The 21,376-nt window shown below is 38.6% G+C and overlaps 1 protein-coding gene across 2 annotated transcripts in view; it reads right to left on the bottom strand.

Annotated features, from left to right (window-relative positions):
- The window catches only part of LOC124170271, a 91,808-nt gene that overhangs the window by 60,831 nt on the left and 9,601 nt on the right, over window positions 1-21,376 (bottom strand). For both annotated transcript variants that reach the window (XM_046548977.1, XM_046548978.1), the window contains exon 2: window positions 8,025-8,237. In XM_046548977.1, the coding sequence (XP_046404933.1) occupies window positions 8,025-8,183 (159 nt within the window). In that variant the 5' untranslated portion in view covers window positions 8,184-8,237. The remainder of the gene's footprint in view (window positions 1-8,024; window positions 8,238-21,376) is intronic.

Below are 21,376 nucleotides of genomic sequence, written 5' to 3'. Positions count from 1 at the left end.
TCTTGGTCATTTATTAATCACAAGAATAGCTTATATTTTGTTAGGAAGCATCTTCAGTTGTATGAAGTGGATATTTAAGCACTCCATTTTTCTAAAATTCACTGCGTTAGAAAAAAAATGACCATTCAAGTAGTTTCTGAATGCGAAAGCAAAAAAAATGAAATCCAGTTTTTATTTGAAATGTTACTCATTTTGTTCATTAAATGTTAACATTTTTTATAGATGTTATCAACAATTAGAATAAATAAGTGGTGAATTTTTCGTTACCCTAGCAGGCAGTACACATATGATGTAATTTGTAAATTGGAACAATTGAACACCGAAATTTCGTGAGCCCACGGCTGAAGCGAAACATTTATTTACGAGTATCTTTACGAGCAGTCGGTCTCCTCCAAACTATTTGGGGACTGAACAACTTAGAATTGAGCTTAACCGTAAGGAGAAATAAAAAATCCCAGGAAACACCGAGAGTAAAGCGTCAAAATGAAAGTGACGTTGCATCTACATTTGTCCGAAGCGTTTTTTTGGCCCCATTTTTTTCAAGTAACCAGAAAACCCTCGAGTGCGTGGTTTCTGAAGTAGTGCGAAAATCTATCGACAAATGCCGACAAATAAAACTTACAGTGAAGGAGGGAGCACAGATGATGACGGAAGTGATGTAGTAAAAGACCTCTCCAGGCAAGAACAATTTTATTACAGGAGAAATCGTTTTAAGTGGTAATCAAATGAGTGAAAGAGGAATATTCGTATACCCTTCCAATACATCGGTATTCAGAAACCTGGTTTGAAGGATTATACAGTAAAACCTCTATGTAGTGAACCTCTTTATATCATAAACATCCATACATCATACCACCCCTACGGTCCCGTTGGATTTACATGTAAATTTATAAGCAAACCTCTTTATATCGTAAAACCTCCACTTATCATACCAAGGAGACACCCCCTAGATAGCCAAACTGCCTCCGCAAATAGGGTGGTTTCCTATTCTCTTTTTATTGCCTAAATCGAAAAATTATTATTCCGAAGTACGAATTTCTCACTTTTAGATATTTAAATGATGATATCTATTTTTCATGATTAAATGAAAAGTGAAAATTTTCATTTTCGAAAACACGACGGCTAAGTATGAATGCTGGGAAAACGCCACGTGACGTCATTCTGCCGCCCTGTGAGGTGACCTTGAGGCGAGGCTATGAGCGCTGATACGACGCAGGATGCTAGCAGGTAGCAGAGTACCCTGCTAGCTGGTAGTGCTTGGCTTAAATGAGGATTATTATTCCCCTATCAAACGAAGGAAACTTTCCGACCTTAGGTAGTTTTAATGTGTGATTATTAAGAGATGTTTCCCTGAGCTCTGTGCCTCATGCATGCATTGGTAATCTCAGACGATGTAAAACTCCTATCTACTTGTATAGAAACTAGGTCCCTGTGACGTAACGTGGTGTGGCATCGCATGAGCCGTACTAGATTTGACTCAGTATTCATGAGTAGTTTTAAACTCGACTCGATATCAAAATGTACTATGTACGTGCACATCCCTAATAATAATAATAATACAGTAAAACCTCTATGTAGTGAACCTCTCTACATCATAAACCTCCATGCTTCATACCACCCCTACGGTCCCGTCAGATTTACATGTAAATTTATAGGCAAACCTCTTTGTTGTGAACCTCTTTATATCGTAAAACCTCCACTTATCATACCAAGGAGACACCCCTGAGATGGCTGAACTACCTCCGCAAATTGTACCGAGACGACTAGAGACCATTAATGCAGCGCTCCGTGATTACGTACATGGAATAATAATAATAAAATGCCTTTATTTGTGCGAGGTTAAGACTAAAAAGTCCCCTCTTCCACCAAACCCCTCTCGAATGATATTTTCAGCAATAAATGTTTCAGTCTTATTTTCTTATACACCTTTAATATGCTGTAATTTTCACGTTAATCATTAGTTGTGGCCATTGTGTTCAATATGAGAGCATGCATAACAGTAAATAAGAAAAAACGTATCCAACTGTCCTAATCATTTTAAGTTACGGTTGAATTAAGAGACATCACATCATGTTCTCTCGAATCAAGGTAAAAATCATGCGATAGCGTTCGCTTTCTGTAATTATTCAATAATAAATATGTATATGTTCATTGATGCATGCATATGTGTTTAAACACATAAATGTAATGGTTTAAAAGACAGTAATGCCTTTCATTTCCAAAGGATATGAAAAAATGGTGCCTATCACTAAAACCTCTTTATAGTGAACCTCCATACATCAAATTGCCCAAATTTTGGTCCCCTCCATTACGACGTAAAGAGGTTTTACTGTATTACATCACTGGGTAGGGATATTGAGCCTCTCGATTATTATTGACAGATTTTTGATGAGCGAATTTTACAATTGAATACGTTGGTATGATCAAAGAAATAAAAGGGCCTAGAATGATTTTGCGTCATCAAAAGGACGCGTAATGGGCTCTTCATTTTACGGATTCTTGGAGAACAAGACTGTAATATCCAATGTCTCCAAAATATACAAGGCTGTTTGTTTAATTTCAATAGGGTGGTTTCCTATTATTTTTTTATTGCCTAAATCGAAAGATTATTACTCCTGGAGTACGTAGTTCACGCTTTTAGATTTTTATATGACGACACCTATTTTTCGCGATTAAATGAAAAGTGAAAACTTTCAAGCGCGCAAAAACGTGACGCATAAGTAGGAATGATGGGAAAAAGTCCGTGCGACGCATTTCTGGTTCCCCCTCCCCGCCTTGTGAGGTGACCTTGATCGAGGCTCTGAGCGCTGATAGGACGCAGGATGCTAGCGGGTAGCTGAATACCTTGCTGGCTGGTAGCGCTTGGCTTAAGAAAGGTTGATTAATACCTTATCAAACGAAGAAAACTTTCGGACCTTAGCCAATTTTAATAGGTGATTATTAAGACATGTTTCCCTGAGCTCTGTGCCTCATGCATGCATTGGTAATCTCAGGCGATGTAAAACTCCTATCCTCTCGTGTAGAAACTAGGTCCCTGTGACATCACGTGGAGTGGAATCGCATGGGCGCCAATCTGGCCTTTTTCAAACGAGGATAAAATTTGACCCTTGCCATTCGTCTAAACCGGTATGTCAAAAACCAAATAATTTGTGTATTATGAATACACTAATGGTGGGTAACGAATCGCAATCAATGCCTTTCGTTTTCTTTGATGAAAGAAACTACCCTATTGTGCACTACAGGGTAGGTGATGATATAGAGTCAGGGAAACCAGAGGTAATTGCATTTTACAACGCAACTAAAGGTGGTGCAGATACTTAAGACAATTTCTACTGTGTATACACATCCGGTGGGTTGCCAATTACAGTATTTTTCAGAATATCAAATATTTCCTTTGTCAACTCTTTTATGCTTCAGCAGTCTGAGAAAGATAAAAGAGAGATATGACAAGATTTTATTGCATTAAATCATGTCATATTTCTCGTTAGACTCCATATGGGAAGGAGAATGTCAAATGTAACTCTCCCTAGACAGGTGGGATAAATTTATGCGCAAATTCTCCCTGCATCGTAGGAAGAGGTTGAAGAAGTTGAAATGTTTGAAATGTGGACAGTAGGTAGACTTTTCCCACAGAACAAAAACACGGAAAACCTCTTTCTTACTTTTCCAATGCAAAAAGCCTGTGCGTGCTTTTGTGAAAAATTTTAATTTTGATCGCCTGCAGAATGCATCAAGAAAAGGAATAAGCGTGACAAATGTCATGTCTATTTACTACTTAAGTCTCCCAACTTTAACATTTAAGGCCTTATTTTTAAATCTGGCAAAATATTGATACATTATAATTATTACTTATAATATGATAAATATTATAATTATAACTTAAGTGTTTTTGGCATCAGTTTTTTTTACCCCACATCAAAAAACAATTTTTACTGACAAATTGGTTCGTATTGGGAATGTAAAACTTATAATATAAGTGTTAGAATAGTTAAGCATTTAAAGATAAATTGAACAGAAGTATAAAAATGGCGTTGCGGCATTTTATGAATTTTTGAAGTGAAAACTTCTTTAGCGGCACTAAGCACTTTTGCGGGATGGGGAAAAAGCATGGAATTCACGTGAGCGTCACCGACCCCACACTGCAATCGCTACAGCGAGATATACATTGTATGTATAGTGTGTATAGTGTATACAATGGTATAGGTTGCGTCACCGCTATACTTTTACATACTGAATACTGGCATCTGTCTGCTTCTAGTTCTATACTGTACATGTGTACTTTTTCTACACAGTGCGTATTATTTTGTAGACTGTTAATAGAGATTAATATATACACTTTGTTAATATAATGTTAATAATAGGCAGATCGTAATAGATTTTAAATGCGCCGTTTTCAAGCACTGTTTCAGGGTGGTATACATAATATGGGGTCTTAGTACAGTCGGATCCGGATTTAACGTCTTCGCATTTAACGTTTTTCCGCATTTAGCGTTTATTTTTTTGGGTCCCGATTCATTCCCCATTGGGCCAATGTAAAAATTATCCGTATTTAGTGTTTCCGCATTTTGCGTTTTTCCGCATTTATGGTTGTAAAAATTTGTCCCGCTCAAGATTTTTTTGCCCGATTTAACGTTTTTTCATAACGGTTCGTCCAAATCTTCGAATTTATGCTCATCAACAAGAACAGTCTCATGAAAGTTTACCAAGAGTCGATAGAATCTACCGGGGAACGCTTCTTCAACTGCTTTCTTCAGCGAGCGCAGCGCTGCGACCTTCAACTCGCAAGTTGGGTGATTTGTCTTCTCGTAACGTTTCGCTCCCCTTCTGATCCAAACACCAGGCACTTTTTGTATCAGATCAGATCTAATGGAGCAAAGTCATCCCTTAATAACCTCGAACTACCTTATCCTTCACTTCTTGAACTTGACTTCGATGATACGTGACGACTGATGACACGAGTTATCCTCCGAGGGCCGCTACAATAATGGTTTTCTCGTTATGTTTTCCATTGATGGCTTAACTCTACTCCCTACGGGCAGTCGATTATTAGCCCAATATTTTTTCAGTGGGGTACTTTATCTGTTCGAAAGAGGAGGCCCAATATCAATTGCGCAGTTCACTAGAAGATTCTTTCTATAATCCATTCCAAGGTCAGTTTCCACGGAGGAACAGCGAAAGAACAGAGGAAGTGTTTCCCCTGTCATGACCGTGAGTGAGAGCATTCTTTCCCTACGGAACAACATTATTTTACATCGAAATTTAGATATCCCGGAGGCAATTTATCGACATGCGGCTGGTTGATATCGCTGTCGATTCAAAGATATATATCTGGTGGTAATTTATGTCAAAAGAGAATGACAATAGGAGTTTTGATGAACTATCACGGTCCATGACTAAATAAATCGCTCATGCTGGAAGAAAAATCACCGCATACTCACGGTAGAATAGATGAGCGCGGAAAAATACGAAAATCCGGCAGATATCCCTAGGTGGTTGACTTCGACATCATAACTTGGACGAAATTGCCAAACTCCAGAGGCACTGACAATTTTTCGGATAAAATCCAGTTCTGTTGAAGATTAAACCTTTTCACTTAACTTAAAGTTTAGCTAATCGTTATTCAAGGTCCAACCAAATTTTATTAAAAGCTGCCAAGAAACAAGGCAAGTCGGAGTCAAGGTGAGAATGCGTAAGCAACTTCTCCCTGCTCCATTTGACCTGCATAAGGCCGCGGATATATGACAACGAATCTGGTGTTATCATCGAGTTGAATCACCATCGATTTGTAAATATACTAAAATAAGATTCTACTTTTATGGATGACCTCGAAATCCAAAATGTGTGCATAGGAGGCTTTTTAAAGGCTCATAAATCCCTTGTTTCGCCGAGGCAACAGAAAACGTTAACTTGGCAAAATTCCAGAAAACCTCCCTTTTACTAGATATTCGGTAGTTGAGAATTCAGGATTAGCGATCTTCTGCTGTCCCTTTATTTCACTCATTCCTCATGATTTTTCGAGTAACTACGTACACCTTTTCTTATTATATTAAAAATGCTATAGTCACCTACATGTCACTTTTACAGAAAAAATTCTAAATTTCACCGAGACCACTGAAATATGCATAAAAATGGAATCACCAATGTCCATAATAATAATCTGTGTGGGAATGCTTTTAAGTTGATGTTTATAAGAATTTTCTTAAAATATTTCATTAAAACAATTGTCATCCACTCATTACTTATTTTTACTACCCATTTTTTTAGCTGATTCCTGAAAAGTATTATCCAACCTTCATAAGGCAGAGAACATTTCATTAAAGAATTTTTTTTGCTGCATTCAGCACCTTTTAGTTACTTAAAAAAATATTTTTTATTCATAAAAAGCCATTCCAATCATTACAGACCCAAAAACCTGAAAAAAATGGCAGGTCCTCATTTAGTGTTTTAAATTTTGTCCCCCCTGAAAAACCTTAAATCAGGATTCTGCTGTATCTATTAACTTGTGTTGGTAGGCCAGTTTTTGGTGGATAATTTTTGCAACTTGATTATGTCTACTTAAATATTCTGTATTAGCTAGCATCTTACAGCCAGATATAATGTGCTGGATTGTTTCAGGTTCTTGAAAACACCTTCTACATTTGTCATCTGTTATGCTTTTATCACCAAGGATGTACTTTGCATAATTTTTAGTGCGGATAACCTGGTCTTGTATTGTTGCTAACGGCTTCCGGGTGCAGCTGCGTGTTGCGCTTTGTCGTGCAAGCTTTCGCGACCGTTGCAGGACGCATCATCAGGCGATGAATGAAATTACGGAATTGGTGGTCAATTAATATACTAGGAAAATAATTCAGGAGGCTATTGAAATTGAAAAATGCCCCCAAAATTTCAACAGAGTGGACGGCGTTAAACTCAGTCAGACGTGGAAAACGATTTTCTGAAAGAGAAGATGGCGAATATGTTACCAACAAGGTTATGCGCTAGATAAGAAGAGTCCGCTCGCCGCTCAAGGACAGGGGTGAGAGTTCTGCTGACGTCAACTCCGCCCTCCTCCCCCACTACTCCGGTGGATGGAGGAGGTTGGACGAGTATATTAATTGACCACCAATTTCCGTAATTTCATTCATCGCCTGATGATGCGTCCTGCAACGGTCGCGAAAGCTTGCACGACAAAGCGCAACACGCAGCTGCACCCGGAAGCCGTTGGCAACGATGCCTCTTGCTGCGAAAACCTACGTTCAAAGCTGGTCTTGTATTGCAAGCATGAACCCTTCGGTTTCTCCATAAAGTTCACCCAATGACAACCATTTTTTTGATGAGATTTTATCAAAATTATTATTATTATGCACACGTTTGAAATAAAGTCACACGAGCATCATAAATAATGTAAAAGAACTTCTTCTTGCCCTGGGGTGGGCACACAAAAAATTTAGAAATTGACAGAAAAATGAAAAATAAAATAAAAGTGAGGAACTTACGGGGAAAGGTTGTTTTTACAAATTTTCGATGGGACGCAGCCCATCTTTCTCAAGTGAGAACAGGAGGGAAAGTGAAGAAAGGGCATAAGGAAGGGTGCAAGGCAGAGGGCAAAGATGGAGGGAGGAAAAACGGTGGACGGGGATTGGTTGTTCTTTCTAATGGGCGCGGTTGATTCCTGGACCAGAAAACGCATGGAAAGCCCATATGCATGCCTGTTCCAAGTCCTTCAGCTCTAGGGGGGTGGTAGACGGGGGGAGGGAGGCCAATATTCCCACTTTATAGCAATGGTCAAACAGAGCTTTGTGGGAGGAAGCATGAACGGCGACTGGAAGGGAAGCAGAAACAGAAGAAACGCTATTGCATGAAGAGCAATGCCCGTTCATTCGGATGCAAAGGGGAGTGGTGGATAAGTTATGATATACGTACACTGCTTGAGACTAAGCCCAAAAATGGTCAAACCAAGATGTCGGCATTCTGGCCACGCCTAAAACTCAAATACAGTGCTTCCAGTGCATTTACAACCTCCCTGCTCCTCCTACAGGACTCACAAGAGCGTGGGCGTCTGGAGCTGCATCACTGACGTCAGCCGATGGGTTGGCCTCCACGTCCATTGCAACAGGTTTTACCTCCGACTCGGCAACCACCTCCATGGCGCTGCCCTGATCGTTCATCGGCTTCACCGTGGGCAGGTCAGCCGACGGCTCCATGACGTCCACGATCCACCGAACAGCTCCACCTCACATGGAATGTATTCTGAAGCACTGCAATGCAAGAGATTTGGACGGAATTAACATGTTGAGTGCTACATGGTTTTATAGCAACTTCTCCGTCAGCCCGCACGTGCAGGCATCATGGTACAGCAATGCGAAGGACAATAGTGGAAAATAGGATTTTTATCGATGGAAATTTTTAAACATATTAGGGCCATTAGCTTGGGGTCTCTCGCCTAAAGCCCTCCATGTTTTCAAATTACAAAAATGGGCTGTAAGGATTATCTGCAAAGCCAGGAAAAGAGATAGCTGTCGTCATTTATTTAAAAAACTTCAAATTCTTCTTCTTCTTTATGTATATATCTTTTGTGCCGTAATGTTAATAAGAGATAACAAATCCAAATTGACACTTATTAAAAATCTCGACATTCATGACTACAGTACGAGAAGCCGAGATAATTTTGCGGTGATACATCGCAATCTCTCAATATTATTTAATACTGGCCCTGTCACTATGAGTTGCAGGATTTACAATAAACTACCAACTGCTCTGAAAGATGAGAAAGTACCAAGCAAGTTTAGAACCAAATTGAAGCAGTACCTTTTAGGTAATATTTTCTATTCTGTTGATGAATATCTAAATTCCTGAACATTTTTTTGTGTGTGCTTTTTTTTGCCAACTGTGAATCTCTTGTGTTTGTAAATGTGTATATATTTTTTCTTCTTTTATTTATATTCTTGACGGGTCCTATATATGTTTTACATATCTCGTTGTACCGATAAATATATTATTATTACTATTGTTTCTCATCATAGTGGAAGATATTTCTATTTTAAAAGGAATGCTTGTGCGGATTTTCGTTGTACACATTAGGCACTTCGCCTTAGGCCCATTTCACATGGATGAGCACTGTCAGTGCCACGCGCCCAGAGAGTGGCCGCCGTTGTTCGCATAGATGGGGACGAAATCTGCCCGCGTCTGCAACAATGTCAGCTGCACCTAGTTTGCCAAGGTAGAGAACATCGCGAACTGGCGAAGAGAGCTCTCATTGAGTCCGGGAAGCACTCTAAAATAACAGAATAACTGCATAAATAATAATATATTGTTTGTTTTACGTAAATTATGAACAATGCAAGGCATTTAAATTTTGGTTTATCCATGTTTTCTGATTATTTGTGCCGTCCCTCCCCCAGGGTTCCCACTAACAAAATTATAAAATTCACGGTTTTCTCCATGTTTTCACCGTCTAAATATCGTCAAATTCACGGTCTGTTGATAAGACATTTAAGGCAGAAATATTGACGACGTAACAATCACCGCCCACACGTTAAGTAAAAATTTATCAACCGCGACAGGTGCCGTGAATTCACACGTAGCAATGAAAGTGCTATTTCTCATGACCTCACCTGTCGATATCGAAATTTAGGCGAAGCTTAAGGTAGTGAGTGGCAGAATGGAGGGTGCAGTGAGGTAGGGAAGTAAAGAAGCGTCTGATTTTTCGCCAGGTTCAATGAACACTTTGTTTGCCGGTCTTCCAATCACAGGCTCAAGATCAAAGTGTCGTCATGGCACAAGGCACCAATAATTTCACTTGGAATATACGTGCATAGGCGCCGACTCCATGGGGCTTGAGGGTGCCCAAGCCCCCTCAAAAATCCGTTATGGGTGTGAGGAAAAAATGTGTCAGGCTTGTCGATTTTCCCCGGAGTGTCCAGATATCGAGATTCGAGTTATAAGGGTTCTAATGTTGATCATATGACTTTTAAAATTCTTAAAAAACTTAAAACTAACTGCTTAGAAAATTTCCCGGGGCAAGATCCCCGGTTTGGGCCCCCCCAACATTTTTTGTAAGTCGGCATCCCTGTATACGAGTGGAGATAAATGTGTATGTATGTGGCTCCACCTTGAAACATGACTGAAATATCTTTTTTTCTTTTGCTCTGTCAATTGTAGTTCTTTTTCCATAAGTTTGAGAGATTTTTAAGGTTTTATGATGAAATTCACGGCTATTTCCAGGTTTTTTTTCACAGTAGACAAAATTCACGGCTTATTCATGGTTTTAAGGTTTTCACGGTTGAGGGGGAATCCTGTAGGTTATCAGAGTCTGATACGGTCCGATCACTCGAGCTCGAAAATATCCCTCATAAATCCGTAAAACTCACCATTTTGAACCGTCTTCTATATTATTTCTACTGTATAGATACCTTTTTCTCAACTTATACGCCACCAAACTCTACAAATGAGGTATCAAAATGCACAGAATTTATCAGAGAACATGCGACGGCATATCTTACTTCCTAAATATTGCTATTGTTTCCTAAAAGAGGTTTTTAAATAATTAAAAAAAAACGAAATTAAAAAAAAAACAAAAACCTGTAAATATTCCTGACGTTAACGGCGCACAAACCGATACATTTGTTCATATGCAACAATATCTCACATTCTTTAAGTAACTTTTATCAAAATGCGGATGATTCCACATTCAAGTCTCCTGTTGATACGTAAGCGTGAGTAATCATGTGCGTTTAACAGAGGATAGTGTAATTACTTCCAATGTTGTGTTTACAGAGGTCCTCTGACCTCAATTTGTACGTGAACATTCCAATTAAATTTGTAAATAAGACCCTGCCTTTTTATTTCTACATTTTAAAATTAGAAACGCGCCTATCCCTCTGTGGACCTGCATTGAAAAGAGCGGGGGAAGCCAGCTGGGAGTGGGCGCATGCTCGTCTTCTATATTATTTCTACTGTATAGATACCTTTTCTCAACTTATACGCCACCAAACTCTACAAATGAGGTTCCAAAATGCACAGAATCTATCAGAGAACATGCGACGGCATATCTTACTTCCTAAATATTGCTATTGTTTCCTTAAATTGGTTTTAATAAATTTAAAAAAATTATCGATTAAAAAAAAAATATTGATTCCGGCAAGATTGTCCTCATCCCAAGAATACAGTTAACGCCGTCGGATCCCACCATGCCTTTTAATTTGACTCGCAGACAATTTCCCATTAAGGTTCCTATGCGATGACTATTAAAAAGACTCAGAGTCGGACTTTTCGAAGAGCTGGCTTAATTCCTGCCTGACCATGTATTCCCTCATGGCCAACTTTATGTAGCATTCTCTAGGGTAAGATCTTTTCAAAATATTTTTGTAAATATTGAGGAAAACGCTAAACAAGTATTAACAGAGGATAGTGTAATTACTTCCAATGTTGTGTTTAAAGAGGTCCTCTGACCTCAATTTGCGCATGAACATTCCGATTAAATTTTTACATAAGACCCTGCCTTTTTATTTGTACATTTTAAAATTAAAAACGCGCCTAACCCTCTGTGGACCTGCATTGAAAACAGCGGGGGAAGCCAGCTGGGAGCGGGCGCATCACGCTTGTCTTCTATGTTATTTCTACTGTATAGATACCTTTTCTCAACTTATACGCCACCAAACTCTACAAATGAGGTTCCAAAATGCACAGAATTTATCAGAGAACATGCGACGGCATATCTTACTTCCTAAATATTGCTATTGTTTCCTTAACAATAGAATGCCGGGAAATTTGTATACCCTAGAATGCCGGGAGGATGTCATTTTGACACCCATGTTTTTATATGCATGTTACATTGCAGATTAGTTTTATTTCGGAGTCGATAGTGTCAACTTCTTTTCAATGCTGGTTTTGTGTCCTTATATTTAAAAAAATAAATGTTTTAATAGAGTACCATTGAAATAAAAAATTTTAAACAAAAAATACTCTCCTGGAATGCGGCATCCATCGATAAGATTGCGCTGAAACGTCGGAGTAGGCATGAAAGTGTAATAATACCTATCTATAATCATTGAATACTTTTTTATAAGTATTTATAGCTCACTGTAATTCCTTAAATTTTATTCGTATTAAACAATTAAAATGAACATGACAGGATTGTTTTTCTTTTTATTATTATTTTTAACTTTTTCAGTCAGGTCTTAGAATATAGAAGTGTGCTTCAAAAGACGAAACTTAAAAAAAAAACAATTGCGACCACTAAACTACGAAATTTTTTAAAATAAAATACAAAAACTTCGAAAGAACCCAAAAAAAAATCGAATGCTTTTTCATACAGACTTACAAAAAGCTTTATCTAAATAGTAGATTCTCTACATTTCTGGCACTTTTGGTCTGTTTTGCCCGTAGATTTACTCACTTTTTACTAAGCTTACAATAAGCAACAGTTCTGCTTTTATTGCATTTTATCTATACTTGACAATCCCTAGTCAGTACTGGATTTGGTTGCCAGATATTCGTTGACGCAATGTAAGGAAAAGCAAGCTATTCTGATAAATTTTGTAAAAATGATTCGGGACATCTTTTGTGAAGTTATTTCCTTATATATTATCCAGGCATTTATAGCGACCAAGTCAAAAGTACTCTGGAAAGAAAAAACAGGCAATCGCCTGGTTCTAGTTCTGACCAAATATTTCCGCCCCATATGATCAATAATATCTACTTCAAAGTTTATCTCATTACAAAACCTTACAGTTTCGGGCGATTTGTTTGAGTTGTTATCAATATCAATATGATGGCGAAGAGATCATGGAACAAGAACTCATCTTTTTTCTGTTTGCCCTGATGAACAGTAAGTGTTACGTCACCATTTTTGTACAATTTAGTTGGTTACAACTCTTCCCGAGAAGCTTTTATTTCACCAGGGATTTCCTTTCTTCCCTTATTTACGGTTCCCGAAAGGCATGTACCCTTTTGTTTCGATTAGAGCCAGCAAAAGTGATGTGAAATAATTGCCAGTGGTTACATTCCTGCCTTTGCTCATGTAGGGTTGCATACGTTACAATACAACATGATATGAAACGCGATCGCCAGCTTGACGAGAGCCGTCCTTGACGTATACCAAAAATCAGTTTACCAAATACATATTGTCTTTATATACTGCAAACCAGAATTTTTTCCCATACTTATCAGGCTTTGGTGCCATGAATTGCTTGAATAGACATCTAGCTTTGCTTGGAAACATCTGTTCGTCAATGGTTATGCTAGGCTCAGGCTATGATTCCTCAGCATGGCCATCTCCTTCTGTGGCAGGATCTTGAACAAGGAGTTGACATCGCCTTGAAGTCTACCCAGCGCCCCTTCCTCGTCGGCACACCACGTCACGACCACGCACAATTTCTTTTCTGTCCGATAACCAGTGCAGATCCAGTAATTCAATTATGGGTATATGCGTATTGTAAAGTAAATATGTTTATCTTTCGTGATTAAATTACTAAACTGAAATATACAAAACACTGAAACTGACCGAGCTCACTATTTTCATTACTTTTGGATTAACTAAACTGCACCTCCAGTGCAACCCAATCGTTGTCCGATTCAACATCTGCATCAGACCCTTTCTCCGACACGTCTCCAGACATATCATTTAGTATTGCAATACTTTGCTCCGTCGTAACACGTCTATGCAGTGCCATTGTAAAGACAGAACTGCCGAAGCAAGTCAAGCAGCAGGTCGCGACACACAAGCGACCCAGTAGGCCAAACACGAAAGCGAGCCAGAGCCAGAGAGCGTATCATTCGCAAAAGAAAGCGGAATATACTTACCTTACGAGCTACTAAACTTTCGAAAAAAGTAGTATACAGCCGATGCTCATTGAAATTATGTAAAACAAACAATCATGAAGGTAATATAGTATACTAAAATATACTATACTATGCTATACTATACATAAAGGTACTACACATGAAAATAATGTACTGCACTATACTAATTTGACAAATATTTATCAAACCGCATCCCACGAGACACCTAAACCGAAGGAAGACATGATATAATATACTGGGTGTCAAAATGACACCCTCCGGCATTCAAGGTAAATTTGAATTTTTGAGACGAAAAAAATTAGTGGGGGTATCCCTTTTACTGTCGTTTTGTTAAGATCTAAAAATGAATAAAAGTCACGAAAGATTTTTTTCTAGAACACTCTCTGAGGGCCAGCTCCGTAAAAAATGTATGCGTAGGGTGTCAAAATGACACCCTTCGGCATTCTAGTGTTAAATTGGTTTTAATAAATTAAAAAAAATTATCGATTAAAAAAAAAAATAATGATTCCGGCAAGATTGTCCTCATCCCAAGAATACAGTTAACGCCGTCGGATCCCACCATGCCTTTTAATTTGACTCACAGACAATTTCCCATTAAGGTTTCCTATGCGATGACTATTAAAAAGACTCAGGGTCAGACTTTGCGAAGAGCTGTCTTAATTCCTGCCTGACCATGTATTCTCTCATGGCCAACTTTATGTAGCATTCTCTAGGGTAAGATCTTTTCAAAATATTTTTGTAAATATTGAGGAAAACGCTAAACAAGTATTAACAGAGGATAATGTAATTACTTACAATGTTGTGTTTAAAGAGGTCCTCTGGCCTCAATTTGTACGTGAACATTCCAATTAAATTTGTACATAAGACCCTGCCTTTTTATGTCTGCATTTTAAAATTAGCAACGCGCCTATCCCTCTGTGGACCTGCATTGAAAAGAGCGGGGGAAGCCCAGCTGGGAGCGGGCGGTTATTTGTGCCTTCTCTCCACATCATTAGCCCATTAGGATAATTTGGGAGTGTACTGTATTTATAATTCAAGAGGGACAATTTAATATGTACAGACTTTTGATTGGAAATATGATTGCTATTGGTTTGGATCTACATATTTATTAAGGACTTCTTTAATTCGATTTTTTTGATAATTTGAAATTTTTAACTAGCACATTGATTCAAAAAAGGCCATTCGGGCTTCCAGCCGGGTGGTCTCCCTCCATTCTGCCGATGTTTCGGAACACGAGTCGGGTTCCATCCTCAGGGCTAAAGACGAGTGGATGAAGTTTGCCAGCTTGTTTACTCTTCAGTTGGTTGTGAGGTCTAACGTGATTGGCTGGGAGGCAGCCAATCTTATTTCCTTGAGTGCCATAGCTTCCATATATTACAGTAGAACTTGTTTAGTACGTTTCTGAAGGGACCACAAAAAATGAACGTACTAACCAGGAAAACGTGCTAACGAGGAAAGTAAAAAATAGCAGTCGGGGTAATTGCAATCTGTGGAAAAGTCATCATAAATACAATTACTATCGGTAGTTCTTGTAGGATCGCCTTCCTGACCTCTTTTCACCAATAAAATAAAGAAAATGGGCGCTACATTGAAAAACAATACCATGTGAATAAAAATCACAATGTTTCATAGATTTCCCGAAGACAATTACATGAAAACGGCGTCTTCTCCCGTGATTTATCCTATATGTATTTATAGAAAGAGGACAAGTGAAGGCAAGTCATTTCTTTTTTGTCAGAGCGTACTCGGAGCATATAACAACTACCCTGAGTATGTCAACGGGTTGTTTTTAAACATCATAAAAATTGGACAAAATTATATTAACCTTAAATTACGGCAACAGCCGTACACATTCGCTTCTGGAATAAAGCCATATCGATCGATATATCGAATAATAACACGCAAGATTATTAGATTACGACGTAATTACAAGAAGATTTTATATTATACAGTTGAAATTTACTTTAAAAATTTGTTTAATGTCGTCTGCTTTCGTGATCAGATAGGATCTCCGCCGTATTGAAAGTTATGTGAAGGATCATTGACATAGAGAAAAGATTTTCTTAGCTTTAGCACTAAAAAATAGTCGCACCATAATCGTAAATAAATATAGTGTGGAAAGAGCAAATAAAATAATTTTAATTGAAAAGTCAGCTGAGAAGAAGAGAGACAATTGTAAGCACGGCATGCCTTACCTTGCGTGGTCATGCAAGCGCTTCCTGTCGCCGAAGGGGTTGGGTGGTGGGGGATCGTGGGAAACGAAAGGGCTTTGAGCCTGTGAAAAGCCCTTTTTAAAAGCTTCAATTGTTGCTGCCAATCACTGCAGTAGTTGAAATTTCCAAAATTGTTCTGAGTCATTGAAAAAAATAAGCCATCATTCTCTAAGTAGATTGCATAAAATGAAAAAAAAAACACATCTCAAAGCAAAGTTTCTTTCAATTCTTCACCTCTTTATCTAAACATAATCCGAGTAATCGTAGGCACTTAAAGCAAAATCAATGACATCTGTTTACCTTTCTAACCGTATTCATGGATAGCACTTGGAAAGTAACTACATCAACTGAGATCGAAATATTGGACAATAATACAAAACTAACTTTTAAAAATGGTTATTAACCTATCGTCAGGTGTAATATTGGAATTGCTGAGTTCAGGTGCATTGGGCCTGATAAAAACAGATGTGAAGAAACATTACAAACTATTAGTATGCCTCTGAGGTACACCTTTTAAGTTCAAAGCACCATCTTAAGTGTAGTCTAACACTTCAATGATCCAGAAAGTACTATTTATGGACCTCTTTACACACCGTCTAACGGCCTTGAAGCGATCCTTCCAAGTAGTGATTAAACCCTTTGAACGTACTTTTTCTTCCTCCTTGCCATGCACTTTCGCTGAAGCACTTTGAAAGGCCCCTAATCCGGGACCCTTTCCTCGATGAGCTCACCCTCACTGGCCCCTCTCTTCGACCCTCCGAGCGAGGGGCCTCCCTCCCCAAACGTGACTGCTCTGGCTGCATTGTGAAAATCTATCAATCAATGCGATCATCAAAAAACGATTGCTTGCATCGCACTCCTGCCAATCAGGCAATCAAGTACGTCTTCGAACCGTGTTTCTGCGATGAGAAATAAGGATTTTGCAGGGTTTCCACTCTAACTATATTATAAAATTCACGGTTTTTTTCCAGGTTTTCACGATCTAAATTTCACCAAATTCACGGTTTATATGCAAGGCATTTTAGGCAGAAATATTGATCATGAAACAATCACAGACCGCACATTAACTAAAAATGTAACAAAAACAACAGATGCCTTGAATGCAAACGCAGCAATGAAAGTGATACTTAATTACTTCACCTATTGTTAGCAAAATTCATGTCCAGATAAAAGGGTGTGAGTGGGAAAATGGAGAGAGCAGGGAAGTGAAGAAGTAGTGTCTGATTTTTTGCCAGGGTTACTTAATGTCTTCCAATCGCAGACTTAAGGTCAATGTGCTGTCAAGGCACACACGGACCAATTAATAATTGCGCTTCGAATACATCGATCGAAGCATCGATTTTTCTTTTAATCTGTCTATCGTAGTTCTACATTCAAGTTTGAGAGATTTCTAAGGTTTTATTCACGGTTATTTCCAGGTTTTTTCACGGCAGACGAAATTCACGGCTTATTCACGGTTTCAAGGTTTTCACGGTTGAGTGGGAACCCTGAGATAAGACTGAGTAGCGATGTGCGAGTAGTGCTTTTTGATCGAGTTGAAAACTACTCGCGAGTATCGAGTCGAGTCAAGTTTGGTCATTTCTGAATCTGGCAATAAGACAAAGTACATATACACCAACTTAGACCATTTTCCAATCCGCGTAGTTCCAATTTAAAACACTCATACAGTAGATTCCGTTTAATGGATTAAAGTAAAGTTAAATAATTAAATGCAATATAATGGATTAAAGTTAAAAAGAATGTTTATAACGCAACAGAAGTTCATTAAACTATTAATTTGATTAATAAATCGGCGAGTTTAGTTAATATAGTATTATTTTAAACAATTATAACAATTTAGTTAAAAATATTTTTCACAGCCTCGGGCGACACTGAATGAATGTCTTTTACCAAATCCATTAAAGAAAAGTCCTATCCTCTTTGCGGATAGTATAACAAGAGCTTTCAAAATAGGGCAAGAATAGGGACATTTTTGAAAAATAGGAGTAAATCAAAGGAGGAAAATATAAAAAACTACCTGCCTGGGTAGTTGACCCCGTGTCCTTCTTCCATTACATCTATGTAATACCCCGCGAGCTGCCTAAAAGGCGTGTGGCAGGGGGTGTTAGTACACCAGTCATTTACAGCGCTCTAAGTGCTCTGATGAGGTTGGGACTAGCGTTTATTTAAGTCCTTTATGGTTCGGTGGAAAAACAAATTCCCATATCTATCCGTTCGGCAAAACATATCTCTTAATTTATCGCTTCTATCGGACCTGGAGATAAAGCGTGGCTCTAATATTATGTTCCCTGTGTCTCTCTTAAAGATATCCATTCTCAATTGTTCAAGCAATCTAAGCCTAGCGCACAGCCTCCGAGTCTCCTCAACTCAGCACTTTTGCCGAAGCACTTTGAAGGGCCCCTAATCCAGGACCCTTTCCTCAACGAGCTCACCCTCACTGGCCCCTCTCTTCGACCCTCCGAGCAAGGGGCCTCCCTCCCCAAACGTGACCGCTCTGGCTGTATTTTGAAAATCTATCAATCAATGCGATCATCAAAATACGATTGCTTGCATCGCACTCCTGCCAATCAGGCAATCAAGTACGTCTTTGAACCGTGTTTCTGCTATGAGAAATAACGATTTTGCAGGGTTTCCACTCTAACTATATTATAAAATTCACGTTTTTTTCCAGGTTTTCACGATCTAAATGTCATCAAATTCACGGTTTTTAGATAAGGCATTAAAGGCAGAAATATTGGTCACGTAACAATCATCGGCCGCACGTTAACTAAAAATGTAACAAACGCAACAGATGCCTTGAATGCAAACGCAAGCAATGACAGTGCTATCTCTTATAGCGTCACTTAAAGTAGTAAAATTCATGTCCGGATATAAGGGTGTGAGTGGGAAAATGGAGAGAGCAGGGAAGTGAAGAAGTAGTGCCTGATTTTTTGCCAGGGTTAACGTCTTCCAATCACAGGCTTAAGGCCAATGTGCTGTCAAGGCACACACGGACCAATTAATAGTTGCGCTTCGAATACACGTGAGCAGGTAAATGCGTGGACCGTATCTGCACGTGACTCGGCCTTGAAACATGATCGAAACATCGATATTTCTTTTAATCTGTCTATCGTAGTTCTACATTCAAGTTGGAGAGATTTCTAAGGTTTTATTCACGGCTATTTCCAGGTTTTTTCACGGCAGACGAAATTCACGGCTTATTCACGGTTTCAAGGTTTTCACGGTTGAGTGGGATCCCTGTTAATAACACTAGAAGTCCGATTAAAATTCCATTACGCTTAAAAAAAGTTCGTACCTCCTTTAGAAGAGTAAATTATTGAAAATCAAATACAATATTTGGTTGAAAAAACACTGGTAACGCAATTAGTTGACCGTGGATTTGTGCTATGATAGAGGGTGTAGTAGAGTGGCCGTGGTAAGGGACATAGTGCCCCTAATCTGAAAATATATCTGAGGGACGAAAATACCTCGGTGACTCCACCCCAAGAAAGAGTGCCTTATAGAGAGGTTTAAAATATTCTCGTGCTACTCATAGCACAGAAAGCATTCTCCAATAAAGTCGTTTCCTTCATCAAAGAAAACGAAAGGCATTGTTTGCGATTCGTTACCCACCATTAGTGTATTCATAATATAAAAAATTATTTGGTTTTAGAAATCCCAGTTTAAACGAGTGTTAACGGTCATTTTTGCCAGGGTTATTAATGTCTTCCAATCGCAGGCTTAAGGTCAATGTGCTCTCATGGCACACACGGACCGATTAATAATTGCGCTTCAAATACATGTGTGCAGACAAATGCGAGGACAGTATCTGCACGTGACTCGACCTTGCAACACGATCGAAGCATCAATTTTTCTTTTAATCTGTCTTTCGTGGTTCTACAATCAAGTTTGAGAGATTTTGAAGGTTTTATGACGAAAATCACGGCTATTTCCAGGTTTTTTCACGGTACACGAAATTCACGGCTTATTCACGGTTTAAGGTTTTCACGGTTGAGTGGGAACCCTGTTTTGTTAACATTTACCGGTGGTCCGCAGCCACATTTTTAGCAAAGTTAATAAAATCGTTATTTTTCATCGCAGAAACATGGTTCAAAGACGTACTTAATTGCTTGATTGGCAGGAGTGCGATGCAAAACAATCATTTTTTGATGATCGGATTGATTGGTTGATTTTCAAATTGCAGTCAGAGCTGTCACTTTTCAGGACGGAGGCCCCCTACTCGGAGGGTTCAAGATAAGGACCAGCGTGAGTGAGCTCTTTGAAGAAAGGGTTCTGGATTAGCAAACCTTTGGAGGGTGTACTATGCCCATCCCGGAAGTACTTGCTCCATGTCCCAACGAAATGCATTTTAACATTTTCGCCGCATATGAGGAGAAGGTTTTCGGATATTGAACAGCACTGAAAGGGTTAAGGTGATCTTTGGGCTATTAAGTATTATTATATGTTATTTATTTCAGCATGTGAATTCTATAAGATCAATATTTTTTATTGTTGCTATTTTACTTTCTTTTAATCCTGTTATCTAGCTTAATTGTGCTATTATTTTGCTTAATTATGAACAATAATTTGCCAATGATCTGTCAGCATTAATGCGAAAATTAAAAGGTTACATAGAGCATGTCTATACATAAATGATGTTAGCGTCAAGGGTCTATGCCGCCTAGTGTCGTGGAGAAATGAAAAAATGCTTGCGCTGTGTCTATCAGATCCATTGCGCCCGACGGAAGGTTGAAAAACATGAAAACAAAAAGCTGAGATCAAGTTTGCGACAATGACAACCGACTCTGAACAATCCTAGACATTTCAACTACCAAGGCGATAATCTACAACAATGGAAGTGTGGCAATATGGACAGGAACTGAAGTTCGTCGCAATAACCTCATTAAACAAAATGTAAAAATAAGCTGCCATTCTCTTTGCCCGTAGCATAAAGTGAACGACACGCATCTCAAGCACAATCATGTTTAGCCCACAAGCCCTCCTGTTTATTATTTTTGTTAATGACCTACCAAACCTGTTTCCTCAACAGGATGTTGTGTTATATGCTGATGATACTTCATGTCTGTCACATTCTAGAAATATTTCTGATCTGGTAAATTCTGTCAATACTTCAATTTCCAGGATGGCTGAGTGGTGCAATACCAACCATTTATCAATTAACATTAACAAAACTGTTTTCTTGGATTTCCACCCTAAGAGTGTCACACCTATAATTAATCACCAACTTAATCTGATGAATGAGCCCATTACCCAAAATAACTGTGTTAAATTTTTAGGTCTTCTGGTTTCAGACGACCTTAAATGGACACCACACATTGAAGCCATCATGAATCGAGTTAGCACTGGTATTTTTATGCTTAGAAGGCTGGCCCCATTTCTAT

The sequence above is a fragment of the Ischnura elegans genome, chromosome 13 (assembly GCF_921293095.1).
Source record: "Ischnura elegans chromosome 13, ioIscEleg1.1, whole genome shotgun sequence".
In the NCBI taxonomy this organism is placed as follows: domain Eukaryota; kingdom Metazoa; phylum Arthropoda; class Insecta; order Odonata; family Coenagrionidae; genus Ischnura; species Ischnura elegans.
Note: the sequence above shows the minus strand (reverse complement) of the source record. Positions and strands in the feature narration are given on the sequence as shown.